We start from the raw sequence: 20,187 nt of genomic DNA, 5'->3' as shown, positions 1-20,187 counted from the left end.
TGTCTGTGGTTTCTGTATTTCTGTTTTCTCGTTTATTTTGTAGATTTTCGTTTTGTTTTTCAATCGTAAAATACTAATTTAGCAAATGTAGGCACCGTAAATATTAAAGCTTTTGCAAAACACGGTTCCTCGATGAGATATATAACAATATAATTTGTTTGGTTTCTGTTTCGGGTATCGGTTTAGTTTTTTACATTTAAATTTAAATATACAATACAATTAATTCAAAATAAACTATTTTTCCATTGGGGTTTTTTGTTTTTGGTTTTTTGTGGTTTTTAAATCTTCCTACGCATTTCTTTTAGAAATTAAATCTTTTCCCTTTCAACTATACTAATTTAATTAAGTTTAATTTAGATTTACTTAGTTCTAGTTTAAGGTTTAGCTTTAGTTGACGTTAGTTTTAGCTTTAGTTGCATTTACTTTAGTTTCGGTTTCTTTTTATCTCTGTTCTGTTTTGTTTTCGTTTGTTTAAATCATGCAATGCATTCTAGTTTAGGTTTCCATTTCCTTTAGGTTTTCTTTTTTGTTTTTTAATAAAAAATTGTTTCACTTTTCGCCTGCTTCTTCGCGTTCATCTCTTCATCCTCTACATCGTCCTCATGCTCTTTATTGTTTAGTTTAACATAATAATTGTTCTTTTTCGGTTTTCATTTAATTTTTTTTTTTCCATTTAGTTTGTCGTTTAATAAATTGGTCTTTGCTTCGGCTTTCGATTTAGCTACTGAATACATTACTATAATACATATAAAGTCAAATATGATCTTATTTGTAGTGTCGTCGCGGGTTCCTCTCGGGGTATATACTCTCTAGACCGTCTGTACATGTATATAAGTATGTGTATGTATATATATTCATGTGTGTGTGTGGGTGTGTATGTGTGTGTCTTTATTGTATATGTAAATGTATTTGTAACCTTATATATTTTTTGCATACCATACCTCATTCTACATACAATAGTAGTTGAAAGAGTGGGAAAAGGTGAGGGACTGGAATCTAGGGATGGTGGCAGGGGACCCTCTATATACATATGTATGTATACTATTGATCTGAGCGTGTAAATGTACCCAAAAGATTGTTATTTCAGTTTGGGATTCTGGTATTCCTGGTATTCGATGTACGATTGAGAGAACTTGTTTCCAGTTTTCGGTACGATTCGGTTCGGTTCGGTTCGGTTCGGTTCTAGGATCAGGCGTGTGCAACACTTTGTGATTTTCGCAGTACCCCACGAGCTCTACGATTCGCTGAAGAAAATAATATATACATACACAAGATTTATTCATCATGTATGCATATGCAATTAGAAATCGTATTAGAAAAATATGAAAAACCAACACACAAAGTACACAACACACAGGCCACGGGCCAGGACAGGGACAGGCGACTGGACAAACGACAGCAACAGCAACAGCAACAGGGGCGACTGGACAAGCACATACATATACGAGTGCTACACCCGAAAGGAACAACATTTAGCCAAACACATGGTGTGGTGCTCATTCATGATCGAGTATGTGGTGTGTCCTGTGTCTGCAACTGCAACTGCCACTCAATTCCAGCTCAAAAGAGTCTATAAATCGTGTTTTTTTTATAAAGTGATTCTGTTAAATGTTCCATTGGTGTTATTGTTGAGTGTTTTTTTTTTTTTTTTGTAGGTTCTGTTTTTAGGCAGAGATTCCTATTAGTTGTTTGATTTTGCTTTTTTTGGTTTTGGTATTTTGTATAATAAAGACCTGTCTTTGAAATTTCGGTCCCTCATATCAAATTTTTTTGGTTTTGGTTTTGTTTCGTTTTTAAGTTTTAATTTGTTTAATATTTTTGTGGGGCTTAGGAAACCAGTTCAAGGGGGAATTTGATCTTGTGCCAATTATTCGATTCAATTCGATTTGATTCGATTTGATATATCGCCTATCGACACGTACATATATCGATATTTGTTCGTTTAAAGTTGTTGTTGTTGTTGTTGTAGAGTTGAAACCCAAATATGCATCAATACATAACTTTAAAGCTGGGCGTGGGCGTATTCCATGCCAATGTCTGTGTCAGTGTCAGTGTCGTGTGATAGTATGTGTTCTGAGTGAGGTGTTTGCTCTGTTGTTATGTTCTGTACTGTACTGTTCTTGTTCTGACCTTTTCCGATCGGTTCGGATCTGTTTTCATTTGTGATCTGTTCTTGTTCTGTGTCTCGTGTAGGTCTTTGTTATTTATTTTGTGATAAAGCTATTTTGACAGCAGTCTTGAACGTTCATTTCAATTTAAATATTCAATATTATAAATAGGTATACACACATTTTTGTTAAGGGTTCGTTTAGTTCGTTTGTTTAGTTTGTCTTCTTCTTTTTGAAACTCCTCTGGGGGATTCTCTTCTTAGGGTTCTTAGGAAGTTCTCCTCCTGGTTCTATCTATCTCTCGGGGATATTTTTTTTGTATATTACTCGTAAGTTACACCTATCAGACAGTTGATAAACTTTTGGTTTTCTTTGCTTTTCTTTTCTTCTGGTGTCTAAATCCTAAATCCTGGAAATTCCAAATTAAAGATCGTCTCGGGGGCTGTGGCTGTTGTGGGGATGTTGGTCGTGGAGGCGGAATGTCTTTGAAGGGAAACTCCGATACGTTAATTGGCTTAAGGGATCTACAGCACCTATGGCTATATATATAGTCTATAGATTATACAGACATTTTGATCCTTTCTGGCCCTTTCTGGTTCTTCACGGGTTCTATTCGGTTCTAGAGGATGTGGCAGGGGCAGGGGCATGGACAGGGACAGTGGCTAGGAACGGGGTCTGGGACTGGGGCACTATCTGGGGAATTCAGTTGTATGTATATCATGTTTGCTCCTCCTTGTTGTTTGTTGAGTCCTTACAAAGCATTGTTTGAAGTTATGCATTTAGCTAGTTTTTACCTTATTCTCTCTAAATTTCGACTAACTTCGATGCTTTCCGTTAATACTTTTAATAGTATGTATGTATATGTATATATATAGTATATATAATTCCTTTTAGAATCTTTAGAAAATCTTTACGTAGCTCGGCCACTTCTGCTATTAAGACTACTCGTACACTATATCTTTTGTTTGGGGGGTTCCTCCTACACCTCATACACCTCATACACCTCCTTCACCTCATTCAGATCCTATCTCCTACCTCTCTGTTTCCGATCTACTCTGCTCTCTAGTCTGTTTCTATTCTGGAGCCTAGAGTCTGTTCTGTTTACCAGCTAGGGTTTTTCTTGTAAATTAATGTGAATTTCTAAATGTAATATGTTACAAAAGTTCAATTAAAATTGTTCTCTTCTCTTTTATCTTTATATCGATTTGGTTACTTTACTTTTACTTTTACATTTAATTTACTTTACTTTAAATTTAGTTTTAGTTCTGGTTTTGTTTTTGTTTTGTTTTTCTTTTGGTTTCCCTTTAGTCTATGCTACTATCAACGTCTTCTCGTCACGTAAGTAACTCCTTCGAAAGCTAGTCAGGTTCCTAATTGAGTTCATAATTTCTTTTGGTAAAAAAGAAAAAGGCAAAAAACAACGAACAACTCGAAATAATATACTCGTATATATATATGTATATGTATATACCGATATATATAGATATATATGTAGAAAAAGAAGACAACAACAAACGTGTTTCCATTAAATTGGTTTTGTTTTGTTTCGTTAGTTTAATTAAAGCCAGACGCTAGTAGATGTACAATAGTATGTACTACTTTTTTGTGGGTTGTTCCTCACTTCTTCGTTCATCGTTCGTCGTTCATCGTTCATCGTTACTCGCTCTTCGTTCTTCGTTCGTTTTTGGTTACTGTTTTAACGCGCTTTCTATTAGATAGTTATTATAACATCTGAAGTTTTACAGCTTTACATATAGTGGGTTCTTCTTGTTGTTGTATACATATATAATTGTTCTAGTTGTCGCTGTTCAAATTTCCATTTACATTCTGCATTACATATTCCACACACAAAACTGCGTACAGAAGGGAGGACATGTTCTGGATAGGCATTGACTTGTGGGGGTAGGGTAGGCAGAGGATGGTTGTAAGGCAAGTGCTGCACTAAAGATTTTACAGGAAGTGCTGCTGGGAGGTAAAAGAGTGTTCCAGGGACTGTATTTAAGTAGGTTCTTTTTGAGCTCGAGTTGCTGGGGGATTGTATTATGATCTGCGGATGATAAAGCACGCTTCGCCACAGTACAGATTCCGATCACATCCCATCCGGAACATCACCCCCCTCTCGAACACACACAAACACAAACACACATACACACACACACACTTATGCAATGCATTACCAGGACATACATACTTACATATATACTTGTATATAATTTTAGTAGTTTGCAAAACACAGGCTGTCTCACGGGACACCCCAAAGGTGAAAATTACAAATATTTCTATAGCCTAAAACTTAGGAAAAAAATGTTACACCATTGTATATATATATATATACTATATGTATGTAAATGTATATGTTTTTTGTTTTCAGGGCTATATATATCCATAAGAGTGTGTGTGTACATCAACAGACATATGCATGTAAGTATATAACATATAGTTATGTATGTATTGTATGTATGCATATGCTAGCGTTTTACCTTTTGAGTTTTGTGTTTTGTTTGTTTCTCATTCCGAAGAGGCTTTATTTACAAAAGGCCGACTTTCGAAATTCGACTTGTAGAATTACTAATATTACTATTACCACTATTATTTACTATTTACTATTATTACCTAGCACTATTACTACTATTATTGCATACACGTTCTCTCTTTCTAGTAAACTTATTCTCAGTGATCTTTGTTGAGGCGGCGGCTGTGCCACTCGTCGTCGTCGTCGTCATCGTCATCGGCATCGGCATCGGCATCGGCTTCGATGTCGCCAGTGCTGCAGTCAGTGGGTCCGTTATCGTTATCGATTTCACAATTCCACTGCCATCGCTAGCGTCGGTTTGCTTTGGCCTTGGGGCAGCTTTGCCGCTGAATGCCGGCGCTGAGCTCGATGATGGTACAGTCATCGTACACATCGCTATGACATTTTGGTCCGGTGAACTGTTACTGTTCGTGTTCGTATTAGTCGGCGATTCAACATCCTCTGGTATGACCGGTGGTATGGTCTCACCAACACGATGCAACAGGTATTCCAGCGACTGTGATATTCCCCGATATTGCAGCTGTGCGTGTGACTGTGTTTCGGACTGTGACTGCGACTGCGACTGCCACTGCGATTGGGATTGGGACTGCGATAACGACGGCGAATGCAAACGTTGCCTCAGCGCAATCTCAGCGCCCAGTGGCGGCGACGACGACATGGCTTTTGGTTTTGACATGGACATTGACGTTGACGTAGTTTTGGGGGATGGGGGCTTTAATGGTAGCATCTCGATGTTAATCACGGAACTGGAGCGCTCTCTTCTCTCTGATATTCAACTGCCGTATTTGTTGGAAGATGCGTAGCTATTAACTGCAGATCCATTTGATGGCATGTGAGTATCAGGCACTAAATGTGGTGTTCTACTAGATATAGGTGGCAAAATAGGGCTTGTTGGCCAATGGTAAGTAGCAGCGGCGTTATTGGATGAGGGAACACTTCTATGCAAAAAGCATTATTCGATTGTTAATTGTCGTTGTTGTTATCAAAGTACGCTTTCGAAAAACAAATTTAACTTTGGCGATTCTGTATGGGTGTGTATCTGTATCGTTGGATCGGTGTATCGGTGTATCGGTGTGTGTATGCATGAGAAATCAATGAAAGATCAATGACAATGGATAGAAAGATATATTTTTATGATATGCGATAAAGCCATGAGATTGAATAGTCCTATGTTTTTAGAATATGTACAAAAGAAATCCCTGAGTAGCTGTCCGTTTATCGATAAGAGAGCGATACCATCGATAGAATATCGATAGGAATGCAAAAGAGCGCTGCCACCTCTATATTGCCATGCTCCATCGTCCCTCAGTCGAAGCGTCACAGTCGTAAATCATATGAATCTTGCATAGAAGATGGAGAAGGAGGATGGTGGTTTTTTCGGGGGGAGGAATCATAGAGTTTCGGGGATGTAATTTGGAGGATTCAAGTGTGCAAGTGGACATCAAGGAAATATATGTGTATAATATATATTTACAAATGAGCACTAGATGATGGCATGAGGCGCTTCCCCGCACAATTCACAGACAACGAAAACAAATTGAAATGACAGGCACAAGTTTCGCTATAATGATAGACATGTCCATGAGGGTGGGGGTGTGGATTGGTGGATGTGGAATGGTGGATGGCGATGGGAATGGGAGTGGGGATGAAGAGATGAATGGATGAGTGGATGAGGATAATGGACATGACAAAGACACAAAGAAAGATAGAGACGGAGAAAGAGTGGAGCAAAGAACTCACCTTGAGTGGGGGAACAGCATGGGGGCTGCATTGAACATCGATTGGGGCGTTGGCTGTTGGATGGGGGCTGCAGCAGTGTCTGGGTGTAAAAAGTTCCGTCGTTGCTCGATGCGCTCTTGGTGCTGGGTAAGACAACGAGACAATAGGTCCGGAAGGCTTTCCATGTGCTCCTGTGGAAGGGATAATAGCATACATACATATATACTCGTGTCGTAGAGTGTGCATATAAAACATATGGTATGGTTGTGTGAAGTGCAATCAGTGGCATTCAATCAATTGTGTAATGGGGTTTTCAATTCGATTGTTTGTCATACTTGTAGGTTCTGCATTTTGTCCTCTAGATTTGTTAGGCGTTCCTCGATGGCATCCTGGCGGCTAGACATGTCCGATATTATCTCGTAGACGGTATTTTGTGTCTGTGAATGTGAAATGCATTGGTATCGTGTATTGGTATCGGTATCGTTTTCGGTATCGGGCATATACATATGTGCATATCTAAATGCACATACTAAATACGAGTCTACACACATACTCGTATGTGTTCTATAAGGTTTTACATATATGTTTGGTTGCTAGCTACCTTGGCCATATCGGTTATTGTGTTGGCATTATCCATTAGTTTGCGCTGATCCATTTTAACTTTTCGCAACCTGCATCGCATTGGAAGAGTCATCAACATTATAGAGATTACATTATTTCAGTACATTCAAAAAGTGGTCTCCCCAACACATAAGCACTAAAATCTCAATCTATTTGCAGTAAATTTGAAGTTAGCTTTTTTAGTAGGAGTGGAGGCTGCTTCTTGGTCTTACTTTGCAATCCCTTTTCCAACCTTACAACGATTCAACCTTATAGCCTTACAATTTCGATATGCACACACACACGACCCTGTTTTTGGAATCGGCGATGGGATCGTTCTGTTCCGGCCTGCCGAAATATCAGTTTTAGAGCTAGAGCTCTTATACATACTCGTATATACATATATTCGAATCGGACAACAATTACAGCACGTTTCAGAACTTTTCATAGATAGTCGTCTATAGAATATATGATTAGTCATGGAAATATAAAAAAAAAACGAATAAAAAAAGAAAAAAGAAGCACATAGTTTTTGCTTAAAAGAGCCAAAATTAGTAATAATGAGGATTACAGACGGCAATCTTACAGTTCTGAAACGCACTGCATTATAAAGTTCACTGAAAAAGTTTATGTTTTTTTTTTTGTTTATCTTTTGTTTTTCTTTTGTGTGTAAAATTTGATGTGCCGTTGTGGGTGGATATTTGATTAGATTATAGAAAAAACAAAATCCGTACATATTTTTTTTGTGGCGCTAAAATTGCAGAAAATCGTATCGTGAAAATATCATATATATATCATCATATCTCTTGAGCCTTTAATCATCGCAAGGATCGCAGTCACAACGAGTCACAAATGTTGTTGTATGATTCGGAGAAGTAGAATTGGGGGATAATAAATGGGGATAGTGGAGAGCAGAGAGTCTGGGAGGACAGAGTACAGAGTACAGAGTGTACAGAGGTTATAGAGTAAGTGTTCATATGGGATGTTGCTCACTATGCTGTTGCTGCTGCTAGATGGATGCTGGATGCTGGAGGAGGAGCTGTACAGATGGCTGTGCAACGTGTGGCACTGTTGGCACTTGGGCAGAAGCTTGATGATATTGCGATAGTTTTTGATACGAGATTCTAGAATATTAACGCTGCATGCTAGATTATGTGGCTAGTCTCGGTTATTGCATAACGTAAAAACAGGGCTTTACAACCTATTTACAGGCTAGTAAAACGAGTTCAATCTTATTGGTTTTCATTTACTTTTAGTTTTTGTTGTAATTGGTAGTTAACTGTTTTAGTACATTGATTAATTCTTTGATTTGTTTTGGTTATTCGTTATATACAAATTACAGACTCTGATGGAGGCTTTCCGCGAACCGTCAAAGCTTGCCTACAGTTTTGATGAGTATATGAAATAGGTTTCGAACAGAGTATGAATCTACTTATTTATGCATGAAGTATCACAGAGAACGTGGTCTGGGGACTTGGGTTTGGAGTGGGGAGTGGGACTAAGGGGGGAATCGGATCGGGGACTGGTACTGGTACTGGTCCTGGTACTGGTACTGGTACTGGCACTGGTAATGGTACTGGGATTGGATTGATCTGACAAACATATTACATATAGCAGGACTAATGAGAGGTATGCCATAAGATTGACGGGACAAGAAGAGAGACATAGAGAGACATAGAGAGATAGAGAGAGAGAGGGAGAGGGAGCGACACAGAAATAGAGTGACAGAGACAAACAAAAACAAACAAGGACGAGTCACAAATTGCTTCGATGATCGATCGTTTCGTTTCGTTCCTCCCCAACACTGAAAACGGATATATGTACTCTTGATCTCTCGATAGTATCTTTTGGATATACATATGTACTCTATATTAGTACTCGATATTCGATTTAGTTAATCTTTTTAAGCTTTAATCTTTAGTGGCAGTCTGACATTTAGTTTGATAGTTAGATTTTTTGTTGGTAGGTTGTTTTTGGTTGGTTGATAGATCTCTAAAAATACTCACGCATATATAGCTAGAAGGAACTTTCTTTGGTGGGTTCTTACACGGCCGGGATTAACCCGTTTTACTAGTCTTGTATGTTTGTAAATGAGCCAAGTTTCACGAAGAACATTCGCCGCAGCATTTTTCAGCTAAATTTTGGTTCAAAGAAGAAATGTATACAAAGGAAATTAGAATGAATCGTTTGAATATATGTTACATATGGTGATAGTAGTATCTGGAATGGATCAACCCAGAGTCAGTCCTCAGTCTACAGTTCGTCTTGTCGTTATCGTTGTCTTGTCTCCGTCTCATTTCTGTTCTGTTTAGGTTCGTTTTGGGTTTCGGTTGGGTTCCGTTTACTGTTGGGGTTGAATTGGGTTGAGTTCCAAATTGAAGGACGATCTATACCCTTTTGGTTAATTGCGTGTCCATCATGAAGTTGTGCACATGCTTCTCGGCACGGGTCAGCTCCAGTTTACGGGATACGACGGCCACGAGCAGCGCCGTGCAGCCAGCACCCTGTAAGAACGATGCACAATATGTTGAGATTTGATTGTGATTGTCTCTGAGTCAAAGGTGAGTTTTGGTCGTCCACTCCACTGACATTGACACCCAACTCAGTCGCCGTAGTGCGTCTGTGGGATGGATGAATGTGGCATGGTTCGGTGTGGTGTGGTGTGGCATGGTAGCATGGTGTACGAGTATATTTTGTGTGTGTATTTGGGGCACTCGTCTGAGTTGGATGTCAGCCAATCTCTGATGTCAGTTTGTTATTTCATTCAGTTTTTCTTGTTTCATTGTTTATACATTCAAATGAATTTGTTTATCGAGTTATAGTCCAGAACTTGTTGTTGTTGCTCGCAAAATACACACAGATTTTTATGGATGTTACAACATGTAGGTTATGTTTCTGTTTCTGTTTGTTTCTTTTTTGCTTTGCTTTTCTTTTCTTTTCTTTTATTTTCTTTTCACTTCTCCTCGGTTTTCATCAATCAATTTGTATGTTATATCGGGTTTCTCTCGATGACTGAATGACTGCATGAATCAATGAATCAATGAATACATCTGATCTGTCTTTGGATGAATAGTGAGTGCGAATGTTCCTTCGACTAAGTTAATGTGCGATCGGCAAATGACAAATGCATATACATATATGTATGTATTCTTTTGTTAGAATTTAGAGATACAGAGATGTTAAATATTAAATGCTAAATGTTGGGGCTTGGGCTTGGGCTTGGGCTTTGGGATTAGTTTCAAGTATTATATGTAGGTACTATTCGGAGTGGAATGGTATGGTGTTGAAGTTAAATAAATACGATATTTGGTTGGATTTGAGTGGCACATGTCTATATGTAGTATTACAACAGTTAGAGGTGTCTGGCAGAGAGAGAGATACATACACACAAACGTACGTAACGATTAGCTAGAGAACAAAGACGAAACCATAAATCACAATTCATAGTCAAGTTAGGAGTTGAAATACATAATTTGGTTTATTTATCATTTAATTTATTGTATCATAGCTTTTACTGCGACTACGACATGATCAAATATGTCTAAGAAAAAAGCAGAAAGACAGACTGGTAGAAATATAGTTGAATATATACGTAGAGATATAGTAGATGGAGATAGAGAGAGATAGTAAGCCACACAAAAGCATAATTCGATAGAAGTACAGACAGTGAGAGCGAGAGAGAGAGAGAGAGAGATAAGGCGAAAGATTATACAGACATATTTAATAGTGGAATAGTGGAAAAGTTGAAAAGGCGTGTAATAATTATTATAGTAGGCAGATGGTGCCCTAAGCGCATGGCTATAAGTATATCCACCACGAACAGAGTCGCAGAGTTCCATTTTTGTTCTGTTCTGTTCTGTTCTGTTGATCGGCCTTTGCCCATCTCTAATGGCAATCGTAAGCTGCCTTTCGATAGCTGTTGTGTGCGACTCGGCGGCAATTGGCAATTCTATTGGATCTTCTGTTCTTCTGATCTAAAGCTAGTCTTGAAGGTGCCCGAATCCAGGGACAATCGTGTAACTAAAGTTCTTTTTCTGGTGATTCCACTACTAATTGACGTATATATGTATGTACATTTTCCTAGGAAAAGAACACGATTCTAGTGTTTTTATTTTTATTTTTTGGTTTTTTTGATTAGGAGTGGTGGCGACTGGCTTTTTGTGGTGGAGCGGGTGGGCGGGCAACATTCGTATGCAGTTTATGTAATTATTTACAAGTGATTCTTATCGGTAGATTGAAACCGATAGGTACTATTTGAAAATAGTTGATTGATCGATAAATGATAGTTCTTTGTTCTTGATTTTTTTTGGTTTTTTTTTTTTTTTTTTTGTTATGTTGTGTGCAATTGTTGGTAATAGTTTTGTTGTAGTTGTAGTTGTTTGTTAAAAACTCACCATTATTCCTGTACTGACAGCGATACCACGTCCACAGTACGTATTCGGAACAATATCACCGAAACCAACACTCAAAAATGTTATTGCTATCAGCCACATTGCATTCAAAAGATTCGCATGTTCTTCATCATGAAATCTGTTCCATAAACGAGTACGCGACAATATATATATATATATTTTGGTTTCGGGTTTGTCGTAAATATATACACAAGTATATATATTTGTTTAATATTGGCATAGGGCATATGGTATATGGGTTTTTTTTTTTGGTTCGCATATACAGCGCAGTGATCAGTTGAAGTTTCGTTTCAGGGGGGTCAAATTGCATAGACGCGTTTGTTTTGTTTTTTTTTTTTTTATTTTAAATGAGAGGGAAAGAGAGATAGAGAAAAATATCGTATTGTTGGCTTAATGTACAAATAAACTTTAAGAATTCGTTGAAAATAAATTTGGCTCAAGTAAATTCAAGATACATATTCATCAAACAGAACGAAAGGCATACATACGTACAGAAAAAAATCAAATCATAACCAAAAGCACGAAAAAGAAACGGAACGGAAAATATATGAAAGCAACGGAAAAAAAACGCAAAAACATAAAGAAAATCAAACAAAGTTAGTAGTTGAAAAGGATGGAACGTTGGAACGGGCATTCTGCAGAATTGGAAACAGGTGGAACACGTGGAAGAAATGGACGAGGCACACAGGTACAGTAGTGGTCAAAAGAACGTTGGTTTTGGTTTTGAGGTTATGGACAGGCGACGCAAACGTTTGTTGTCTTTCTTGGTGGATAGCGGAAGAAGTATAGTATGTACACACTGGGTGGAGGAGGTGGTGGTTCTTCTGGATGTACAAGCAAAAGGTGAGAGCTGTGATCTGTGATCAGATGTGTGTTTGCTGTTGTCATTTGCTGTTGATGGGGAAGTAGATCGAACGATTGTAGTAGTGGGACCATCTAGGATTTGGTGCACAAAACAAACAACAAAAGAAGGCGCGCACACAGACTCACACATTCAGTTTCATACACACGCCACAAGCATACACTTGGAAGACATTAATAGAATTTGCCGGAGCTGTCAACAAAGATTTGTTTGTTGGATTTCTGCTGTCGTTCCGCTTCAGTCTCAGCAAACAAAAAGATACAGACAGAGAGAGGGAGAGAGAGAGAGGGAGTCCTGTTTTTGTTTCTGTCCTGCCTCCTTGCGTAAGGAGAGTGGGGGGAATGGCGGAAATGGAAATAAAAGTTTCGCTCTTTAAAGCAGAAATAGTGACAAATACACACAAACATATAGTATAAATGGTGGGTGGCTCTTTGCTCTGTTAAGTGAACGTATGTGTGTGCTCTTATGTACAGATATTCGAGTGTATATATGTATGTATATATTTACACTTATATAATGTATGCATATGCTTATATTACAGCGACTCAAACACACACTCACACTCACACACGGAGTGGGTGGAGATTTTGGTGATGATTTACAACAGTGTAAAATGCACATGTAGATATACATACACTCATGTAGATGTATGTATCATGTATGTATTCATGTAGTAGATATGTATATATGCATGTCATGTCATGTATGTAGATATGTTAATATTTATTTATCGCTGAAATGAACTGCCCTGCAAAAAAAGAATACAGAAACAACTGAAATCCCCACCAGACACAAGCACACACAGAGCATTAGAGAGAGAGAGAGAGAGAGAGACAGGGCGAGTCGCCCCCTCTTTTTTGGCGACGATTTGGGCAGACAGAACGGCATCATCTCAATATGTACGGATGGATATATGGTTATGGCCATGGGTGTAGGAGTACTACCACGAGTGCCTCCCATCAAAATGGATTTTGATATAGGAATTTGAATTTATACACATGTATATAGTATTTTCTCTGTCTGTGTGTGATTGTGTGCGTGTGCTGGGGCGTGGGCGGGTGGGGGAGACGAATAGCTGTGGTGGTGGTATGAACTCAAACCAGCCCGAAGAAAAGCCAGGTCAGGTCAGGCGTCGGATTGGGTTGGATCGGATCGGATCGGGTCAGAGTACACACCCACATACGACGCTGCATGCGTGATTTGACAGGTACAATTACTATAATATATACTATATATTCGAGCTGTCTGTTTTCTTTTTTAGCCTCGCTACATGAAGTTGGGGGCGGTAGGCGCCTCAAAGGCGGCACTTCCTCTTCGAGGAAAAATGTTTAAAAGGAAAGATGCGATACGATTACATACATACTGTACACATGTACATATGTGAACACATATTGGTTCTTGGCTTTTGCTTTTGCTGTTGCTATTGTTGTTGTTGTTGTTGATGATGATGATGTATGTTCTTGTTGTTTGTTTGTTGTAAGAGTAATAGTTGTTGTTTCTAGTAGTTATGTTGTAGTTTATTGTTTATAGTATTTCTTATTATGGTATTTATTTATTGTTTGTTTTTGTTTTTTCCTTTTTGCAACTGTTCTGTTCTGTTCTATTTTTTTTTTCTTTCGTTAGGGTATCATAAATGGAGTTTTTGACTAGTTTTTTGTTTGGTACTTTTTTGGGTATTTTTGATAGTTTTGGGGTATTTTTTGGGGATCTTTTTGTAGGAAATACTTACCACCATGCCGCAGGTGAGGGTGATACCGCGTCCACAGTATGTGTTTGGCACAATGTCGCCGTAGCCGACACACAGAAATGTGATGGCCGTGAGCCACATGGAGTTTAGCAAATTCGCGTGCTCCTCATCGTGGAACCTTCCGCATGGTACAGAAAGTATTTCAAATACATATGTCGAATGTCGGTGGTATTTTTTGTTTTTTGGTTCGATATTTTAGTAATTGTTTGCGGTTTTCAATCATAAGTTGTTTATATTTTATAATACATTGGTGTTTGATGGGGGGCAACAAATTAAAGTTTTTCATTTATGATACGTATGTTTTTTTATTTTTATTTATTTGGTATTTTGCAGTATTTTGTGATCGGTTTACGTTTTTCAGTAAATATTTTTGATATTTCAGAGGCGTAAAGCGTTTTGGTTGCGGTATTTTTTCGGTAGTTGTTGCAGTATTTGTTGGTATTCGATTTCAATATATATTTTTTTGGTTGTTGGTTGGTAATTTTGCAATTTGTGGATACAGAAGTAGGGTGAGAAGTGGAGTAAACAAATAAACAGATGTGAAATTATGTGAACATTTTTTGGATTAAATTTTCAATTGTTTTTTTTTTTGTTTGTTTTTTGTTTTTGTTTTGCTTTAAAAGAATACAATTTTGGTATTTTTTGTTCGTTTTGATTATTTTTAGAAAATTTCCAAGTATTAAAGAATACGCATAAGTACAAAGGAAATTAAAAAACAGAATAATTAAAAACAATCAAGAGGAACATAAAACAAGAAACAAGAAGAAAGAAAGACAGTAATTAAACGTAAAACAAAGGAAATAAAATTAAAGGAAATTAATTTTGTTTTTTCCTTTCGGTTTGTTGTTTTCTTTGGGAAACGAATTAAAAATCCTCAAATAGATTTGAAGAGCAACATAGAAGATAGATAGATTGATAGAGATAGATATAAGGAAGACATGGGGGATTGGGGGATACGAATAGTTGGAAATATACAATGACACGAATAATATTTAATAATTATAGTTTGTATAGTTTCGTATCGGCTCAAATATCTCTTCCTCCTTCTCCTCCTCCTCCTCTTCCTGCTGCTGCTGCTGGGGCATGTGACTTGTTGTTTTTTGTTTTTTTTTTTGCGGGTCTGGTGAGCGGTTAAGCGGGGAGTTTTTGGTATTGGAAATGAGGGCTTTGAACGGTTACTCTGTATATATTGTATGACATGCAGGATGACTGGAAAAGGGCCATCGGAGAGCTGTCTGCCCCGCACTCCCCACCTGGGGGCCCCATCACTCCGCTGGCTGCCATCCACTATCTGCTGGCACCGCGTACCTGAGGTGCTTCTGAGGCGTGTGTTTTTGCAATGTGAAAAATCATATGAATGCCAAAAGCTTTCTCTGCCTGTGTGTGTTATCGTGTATCCCTTACTGCTGTGGGATCCTTTTCGAATGCCTGGATTTTGCCATTTGGCTGCCCTATGCTGACTCGCGCGCTGGATTCCGACTGGATGCATGCGTATGGTGCTAAGGATCTCCGATAATACGCACGTACATACATACACACAGGACATAGCAAGGATACACATATACATACACATATATGGATGGATCACATACACAGATATACATACATATCCACTTACAATGAAATAAATAAGAATTTACGCAAATAGACGACAAGTTTTACTTTGTATAATTCTTGAATAAAATACACGACTCTCTTCAAGACTTCGGATACGAAAAAAGGAAAGGATACTAAAGAATTACTACCAAATTTTCTACGTTGAACCAAAACATTGAGATATTTTATAGAGACTATTATATGAATGTTGTACGAAACTAATCAAAAAAGAAACACAAGATGAAAGCAATGCCAATTCGGATTCAAATATTTAGGATCAAAATCGGATTCATAGATAGATATATATATATACATATATGTATATATATGTATGTGTCTGTGTTTGTTTGTTTTTTGTTATTTTTTGGATGGGAAAAGGAAGTGGTATACGCGGAGATAAAGATAGGTGTATTTCGAAAATTCTCTTCTCTTTCATTTCGCTACCAATTTTTGTTGTATTTTTATTGTTGTTCATATGTATGTTTTCTTGGGCTGTTGTCATTTAAAAATCAATGTTCAGAAAGCCAAAAGCAAACAAACGTAAAAAATTATAAAAAAAAAATGGTAATCGAAAGAAATCGAAGGAATTTGAATAATGTATAAGAATCTATCATATATGCGGTAGAAGTAGAAGAAGTCGAAGTTGAAGAAGGCTTAGAGAAAGTAGCAGGAAGAAGAGGCGGGAGAAACTGTTTGAACTGTATTTTGATATGTTTCCGTTTCTGTTTCTGTTTCTGTTTCTGTTTCTGTCTCTGTTCTGTATGGTTTATAGCTGTCTCTGTTTTCTGTGTGGCTGTGAAGTTGCTTTCCCGATTTCCACGCACACATATGCACATTGTACATATGTTGTATGGGACATGTACATGAGTACATCAAATATGGTATGACATCAAACGACAACAGCAACAACAACTTGATCTGATGTACATATGTATGTATATGTCTGATGTACCTGATGATGTACATGAACATATAGAGAAAGTCCCAAGTATAATGAATGGGCTTACATTTTATATAAAGGATACACGAATATATGTATGTATGTATAGATCGTATATACGCATGTTACGCATACGCATATACGAGTACGATATGATCTACAGCAAATGCAGGCGCAGTTCAATCCACAAGTTGAAGCTTAATCGAATAATCGAATAATTGAATAAATAAATATGCGATGTAAGAATCTATATTTGTTTTTTTTTTTTTTTTGTTATTTTGGTTTTTTCTTAGTTTTTCATTGTTTTCTCCCATGAACTGAAGAGCAGGTACACAAAACATAAGGAGCACCGTAAATCCACAATAAAATTAGGAAATGAAAACAAGTTAGGAATTTCAATAGAACAACAAAAAGATCAATAAGAGAGTGAGAGAGCGATGTAGAGAGCGAAAGACTGGATGTTTTGAAATATGGGAAATAGTACAGGACAAATGCAAAGGCATATCCCAGTGCAGTGCAGATCGAGAGAGAGAGAGAGAGAGAAAGAGAGACATAGAGAAAGAAAAAGACAAAGTACAGCTGTGTGCGCCATTATTACGTCGTGGATTATTACGGGGGAGTGGAGAGTGGAGCAAGGGTTCCGGTAAAGGATCGGGGAAATAGTGGAATGCTGTTAAATATTTTCAAATAGAAAGAAGTCAAAACTACGCAGAGAGGAGCAGAGAGAAAGAGATCAAAGAGAGAGAGAGAGAGAGCGAGCGCGCATACACTTTCATTCACGCAACAAAAACATAAAGAACAACAAAATGTAAAGATTTTGAAAACAAATTGTAAAAATTTCAAATGACAAACTGTACAAATGTGGGTTAGGAGTATATTAATGTAGGCATGACAATCACAACACTACTAAGAGGTCTCCACCCGATGCATTCTGCAATTCTACTCAGTCTGTTATTGGTTTGTGTTTCTGTTCCGCAGTTCTTCTGTTTCGGCGTCCAACCCCAACCCCCAACCCCCAACCCCCATCCGCCATCCGCCAAGCGATAAGTGCAAAAGTGTACACATATATGTATATGAATGTATCGATAAATTGTATGCTGTCAATTTTGCAGGCACGCACAACATAACAAAGAGAAAAATGCGGGGAGAGAGTGGATGAAATTGGCAAAAATATGTGCAAGCAAGAAAACAAATTAACGGAACATCGTCCTTCGTAAAGGCTTTTGAATACCCTTTCAAAGCAAATGATTGCTGAAATGTATGATGATTTTATGACAGTATTACAGGACAAGATCTTTCAAAGGAAACATAGCAGAAGTTCCCAAAGAAGCTCCTACAATAATCCATTCCGTGCAGAATATAATCAGGGTTCCAGGTTCACTGCTTAAGCTGGTTCCAAAATGCATCTAAATCTTGTCAAGAATGGGACATGCCTTTGGCTCCGGACAAATTTCAGTTGACCCTCTGGTGCAAGGGTATAACAAAACATTCGGGAGAATCACTTTCGGAAGGGGCCTGGTGGCCAGTTGTGATGGTAGTGGTGGTGCTGGTGGTGCTGCTATTGGTGGCACAGCCAGACGGAAGGATGGGGAAGTGGTGAATGGCAAATGGCAAATGGAGGAGGAAGTGGAAGTGCGGAAAAACAAGCGAACTCGAATGCCAAATGTAAATAAATTGAAACGCATGCAAGCATTATCCATTTGGTTTGGTCGCTACGTGACACTGACAATTGCATTTCGATTCGATTGTATTGTATATACCGTTACAACAGATGCTACAGAGTTGCATTCGCATTCGAACTCGGTTCTTGGGGTACAGTGTTTGGTGTTTGGTGTTTGGTCTTTGGTGTTGTGTGTGTGTGTGTGTGTGTGTATGTGTGTGTGGGGGGGGGGGGGGGGGGAGACTACGAGTACATGTAATATCTGAATCATGTATGAAACAAGCAAAAAATATTTGGGGGATACACTCGTGTACTGTTTGTGTGTGGTTGTGTTGCAAGCTGGGGCTGTGCTCAAGTCCCCCAAATCCCCTTCCTCCCTTACCCCACAATGGGAGTTAATATTTCACTGATTCGATTCGAAAAGTTCAACGTTCAACGAATAGTTCTTGCTTCAACTTTAAACTTTAAACTTTAAACACATTTTTGTACAGTAAAAAACTTGTGAAAGAGATTTGAGTTTGGAGTTTGAGTTTTGGAGTTTGGAGTTTGTTTTGAGTTGTTTTTTGTTTGGAGAAGACATTACGCAATGCTTAGCACATATATTTATGTACATACATACATCGATATTAAATACATACGTATAACAGTTATGTCAAAATATTAGTGGCAAACACATTGAATCAGAACGTTAAACGGAAATGGTATTCAGAGTAACACAAAAACGGAGAACAGATAATGGATAACGGATAACGGATTACGGATTACGGATAACGTTTGATAGGAAAAAGAAAACGGAAAAACTTAGAAAACGTAACACCGAAAACCGAAAACCAATCAACCATTAAGATCACAAATCAAAACGAAAGTTCAACTCAAAAATTGAGATACAATCCAAAATAAAATACAAAATAACAAAAAATAAATCAAATTCAAATTCAGAACAAGTAAATATATATCATATCATGTATAAAGTATATATATATTTGGTTTATATATGTATATGTATAGAAAGACAGAATATGACCATTACCTTTCGCATTGACGTAGCGTCCACGAAGCGATGATCCACAGGGAGACCATGAAGACCAATAGAACCGTTCCCGGGCATATTGTCATTAGAGTTTTTAAAACGAATCTACAAGAGTCGAAGGATCATCAAAAAAGAGTTTATATTAAATTGCATTGATATATTTGGTATGATTGCCCAACTCGGGTTCCCGTGAGCTTTAAAGACACTGCGAGATCCAGTCGTTTATTGTGATGGACAGACAGGCAGATGGGCAGATATACCCATCCATAGACCAAAGTACAGGCAGACAGACAGACAGACAGACAGACAGACAGATAGACAGGGCAGAGCTAGAGACCTAATTTCAAAACAGACAAAGCCGTAAAGACGGATGGACAGCTAGACCCCAGAGCACACACACAGATATGTGTGGACAGCCAGAGCGAGGGGCAGCCAGATAAATGAACAGGTGGATGGAACTGTCTGACGGATGGACGGACACACACACAGTGAAGGTCAGACGAACAAACGGACGGAAAGGTTAACAGACAGTTGGATGGACGGAGGCTGGAGATAATTGAACAGACAAATAGAATACCAGCTGAGAGACAGGTGCTCAACGAGTTAGAAAGCAAGCGGACATGGAGTATAGCTTTAGATAAATAAGTGCTCGCATCCTTGTATATTGTTGTACGGATATTGATCATTTTCTGTGACTATTGGCTACGACTGATGGTGTCTAAGGAACGTCTAACGAAGAGTAACTTTGGAGAAACTACACATAATGAAATGGTTAATCTTCCTTTGGCCCAGATATTTAATTCCGCAGTGTTACAGTCATTTTGTTTAACTTTTTTATTGTGTGCTCATTCCTACTTTACAGTATTTTCCATTAGCGACCAGCGAGTATATACTCGACGAGGTCGATTGAATAATTGAATAGACTTATGTATGTATGTACATTGTACATACCAACGTGCAGGGGTGGATGGGTTGGATGG

At 38.0% G+C, this 20,187-nt stretch overlaps 1 protein-coding gene across 1 annotated transcript in view; it reads right to left on the bottom strand.

Annotated features, from left to right (window-relative positions):
* Positions 1-4,477: 4,477 nt before the first annotated feature.
* Positions 4,478-20,187, bottom strand: part of LOC6597508 (small conductance calcium-activated potassium channel protein) — a 62,720-nt gene continuing 47,010 nt past the window's right edge. Inside the window, exons 8-15 of the mRNA XM_026993486.1 lie at positions 19,208-19,312; positions 13,964-14,099; positions 9,354-9,464; positions 8,967-9,094; positions 6,962-7,031; positions 6,696-6,797; positions 6,382-6,551; positions 4,478-5,579 (exon numbers count right to left, since the gene is read on the bottom strand). Of these exons, the coding sequence (XP_026849287.1) occupies positions 5,414-5,579; positions 6,382-6,551; positions 6,696-6,797; positions 6,962-7,031; positions 8,967-9,094; positions 9,354-9,464; positions 13,964-14,099; positions 19,208-19,312 (988 nt within the window). The 3' untranslated portion in view covers positions 4,478-5,413. The remainder of the gene's footprint in view (positions 5,580-6,381; positions 6,552-6,695; positions 6,798-6,961; positions 7,032-8,966; positions 9,095-9,353; positions 9,465-13,963; positions 14,100-19,207; positions 19,313-20,187) is intronic.

The sequence above is a fragment of the Drosophila persimilis genome, unplaced genomic scaffold (assembly GCF_003286085.1).
Source record: "Drosophila persimilis strain 14011-0111.01,24,50 unplaced genomic scaffold, DperRS2 tig00000841-arrow-arrow-pilon, whole genome shotgun sequence".
Classification (NCBI taxonomy): domain Eukaryota; kingdom Metazoa; phylum Arthropoda; class Insecta; order Diptera; family Drosophilidae; genus Drosophila; species Drosophila persimilis.
The sequence above is the reverse complement of the archived record's forward strand: the minus strand, read 5'-3'. Positions and strand labels throughout refer to the sequence as shown.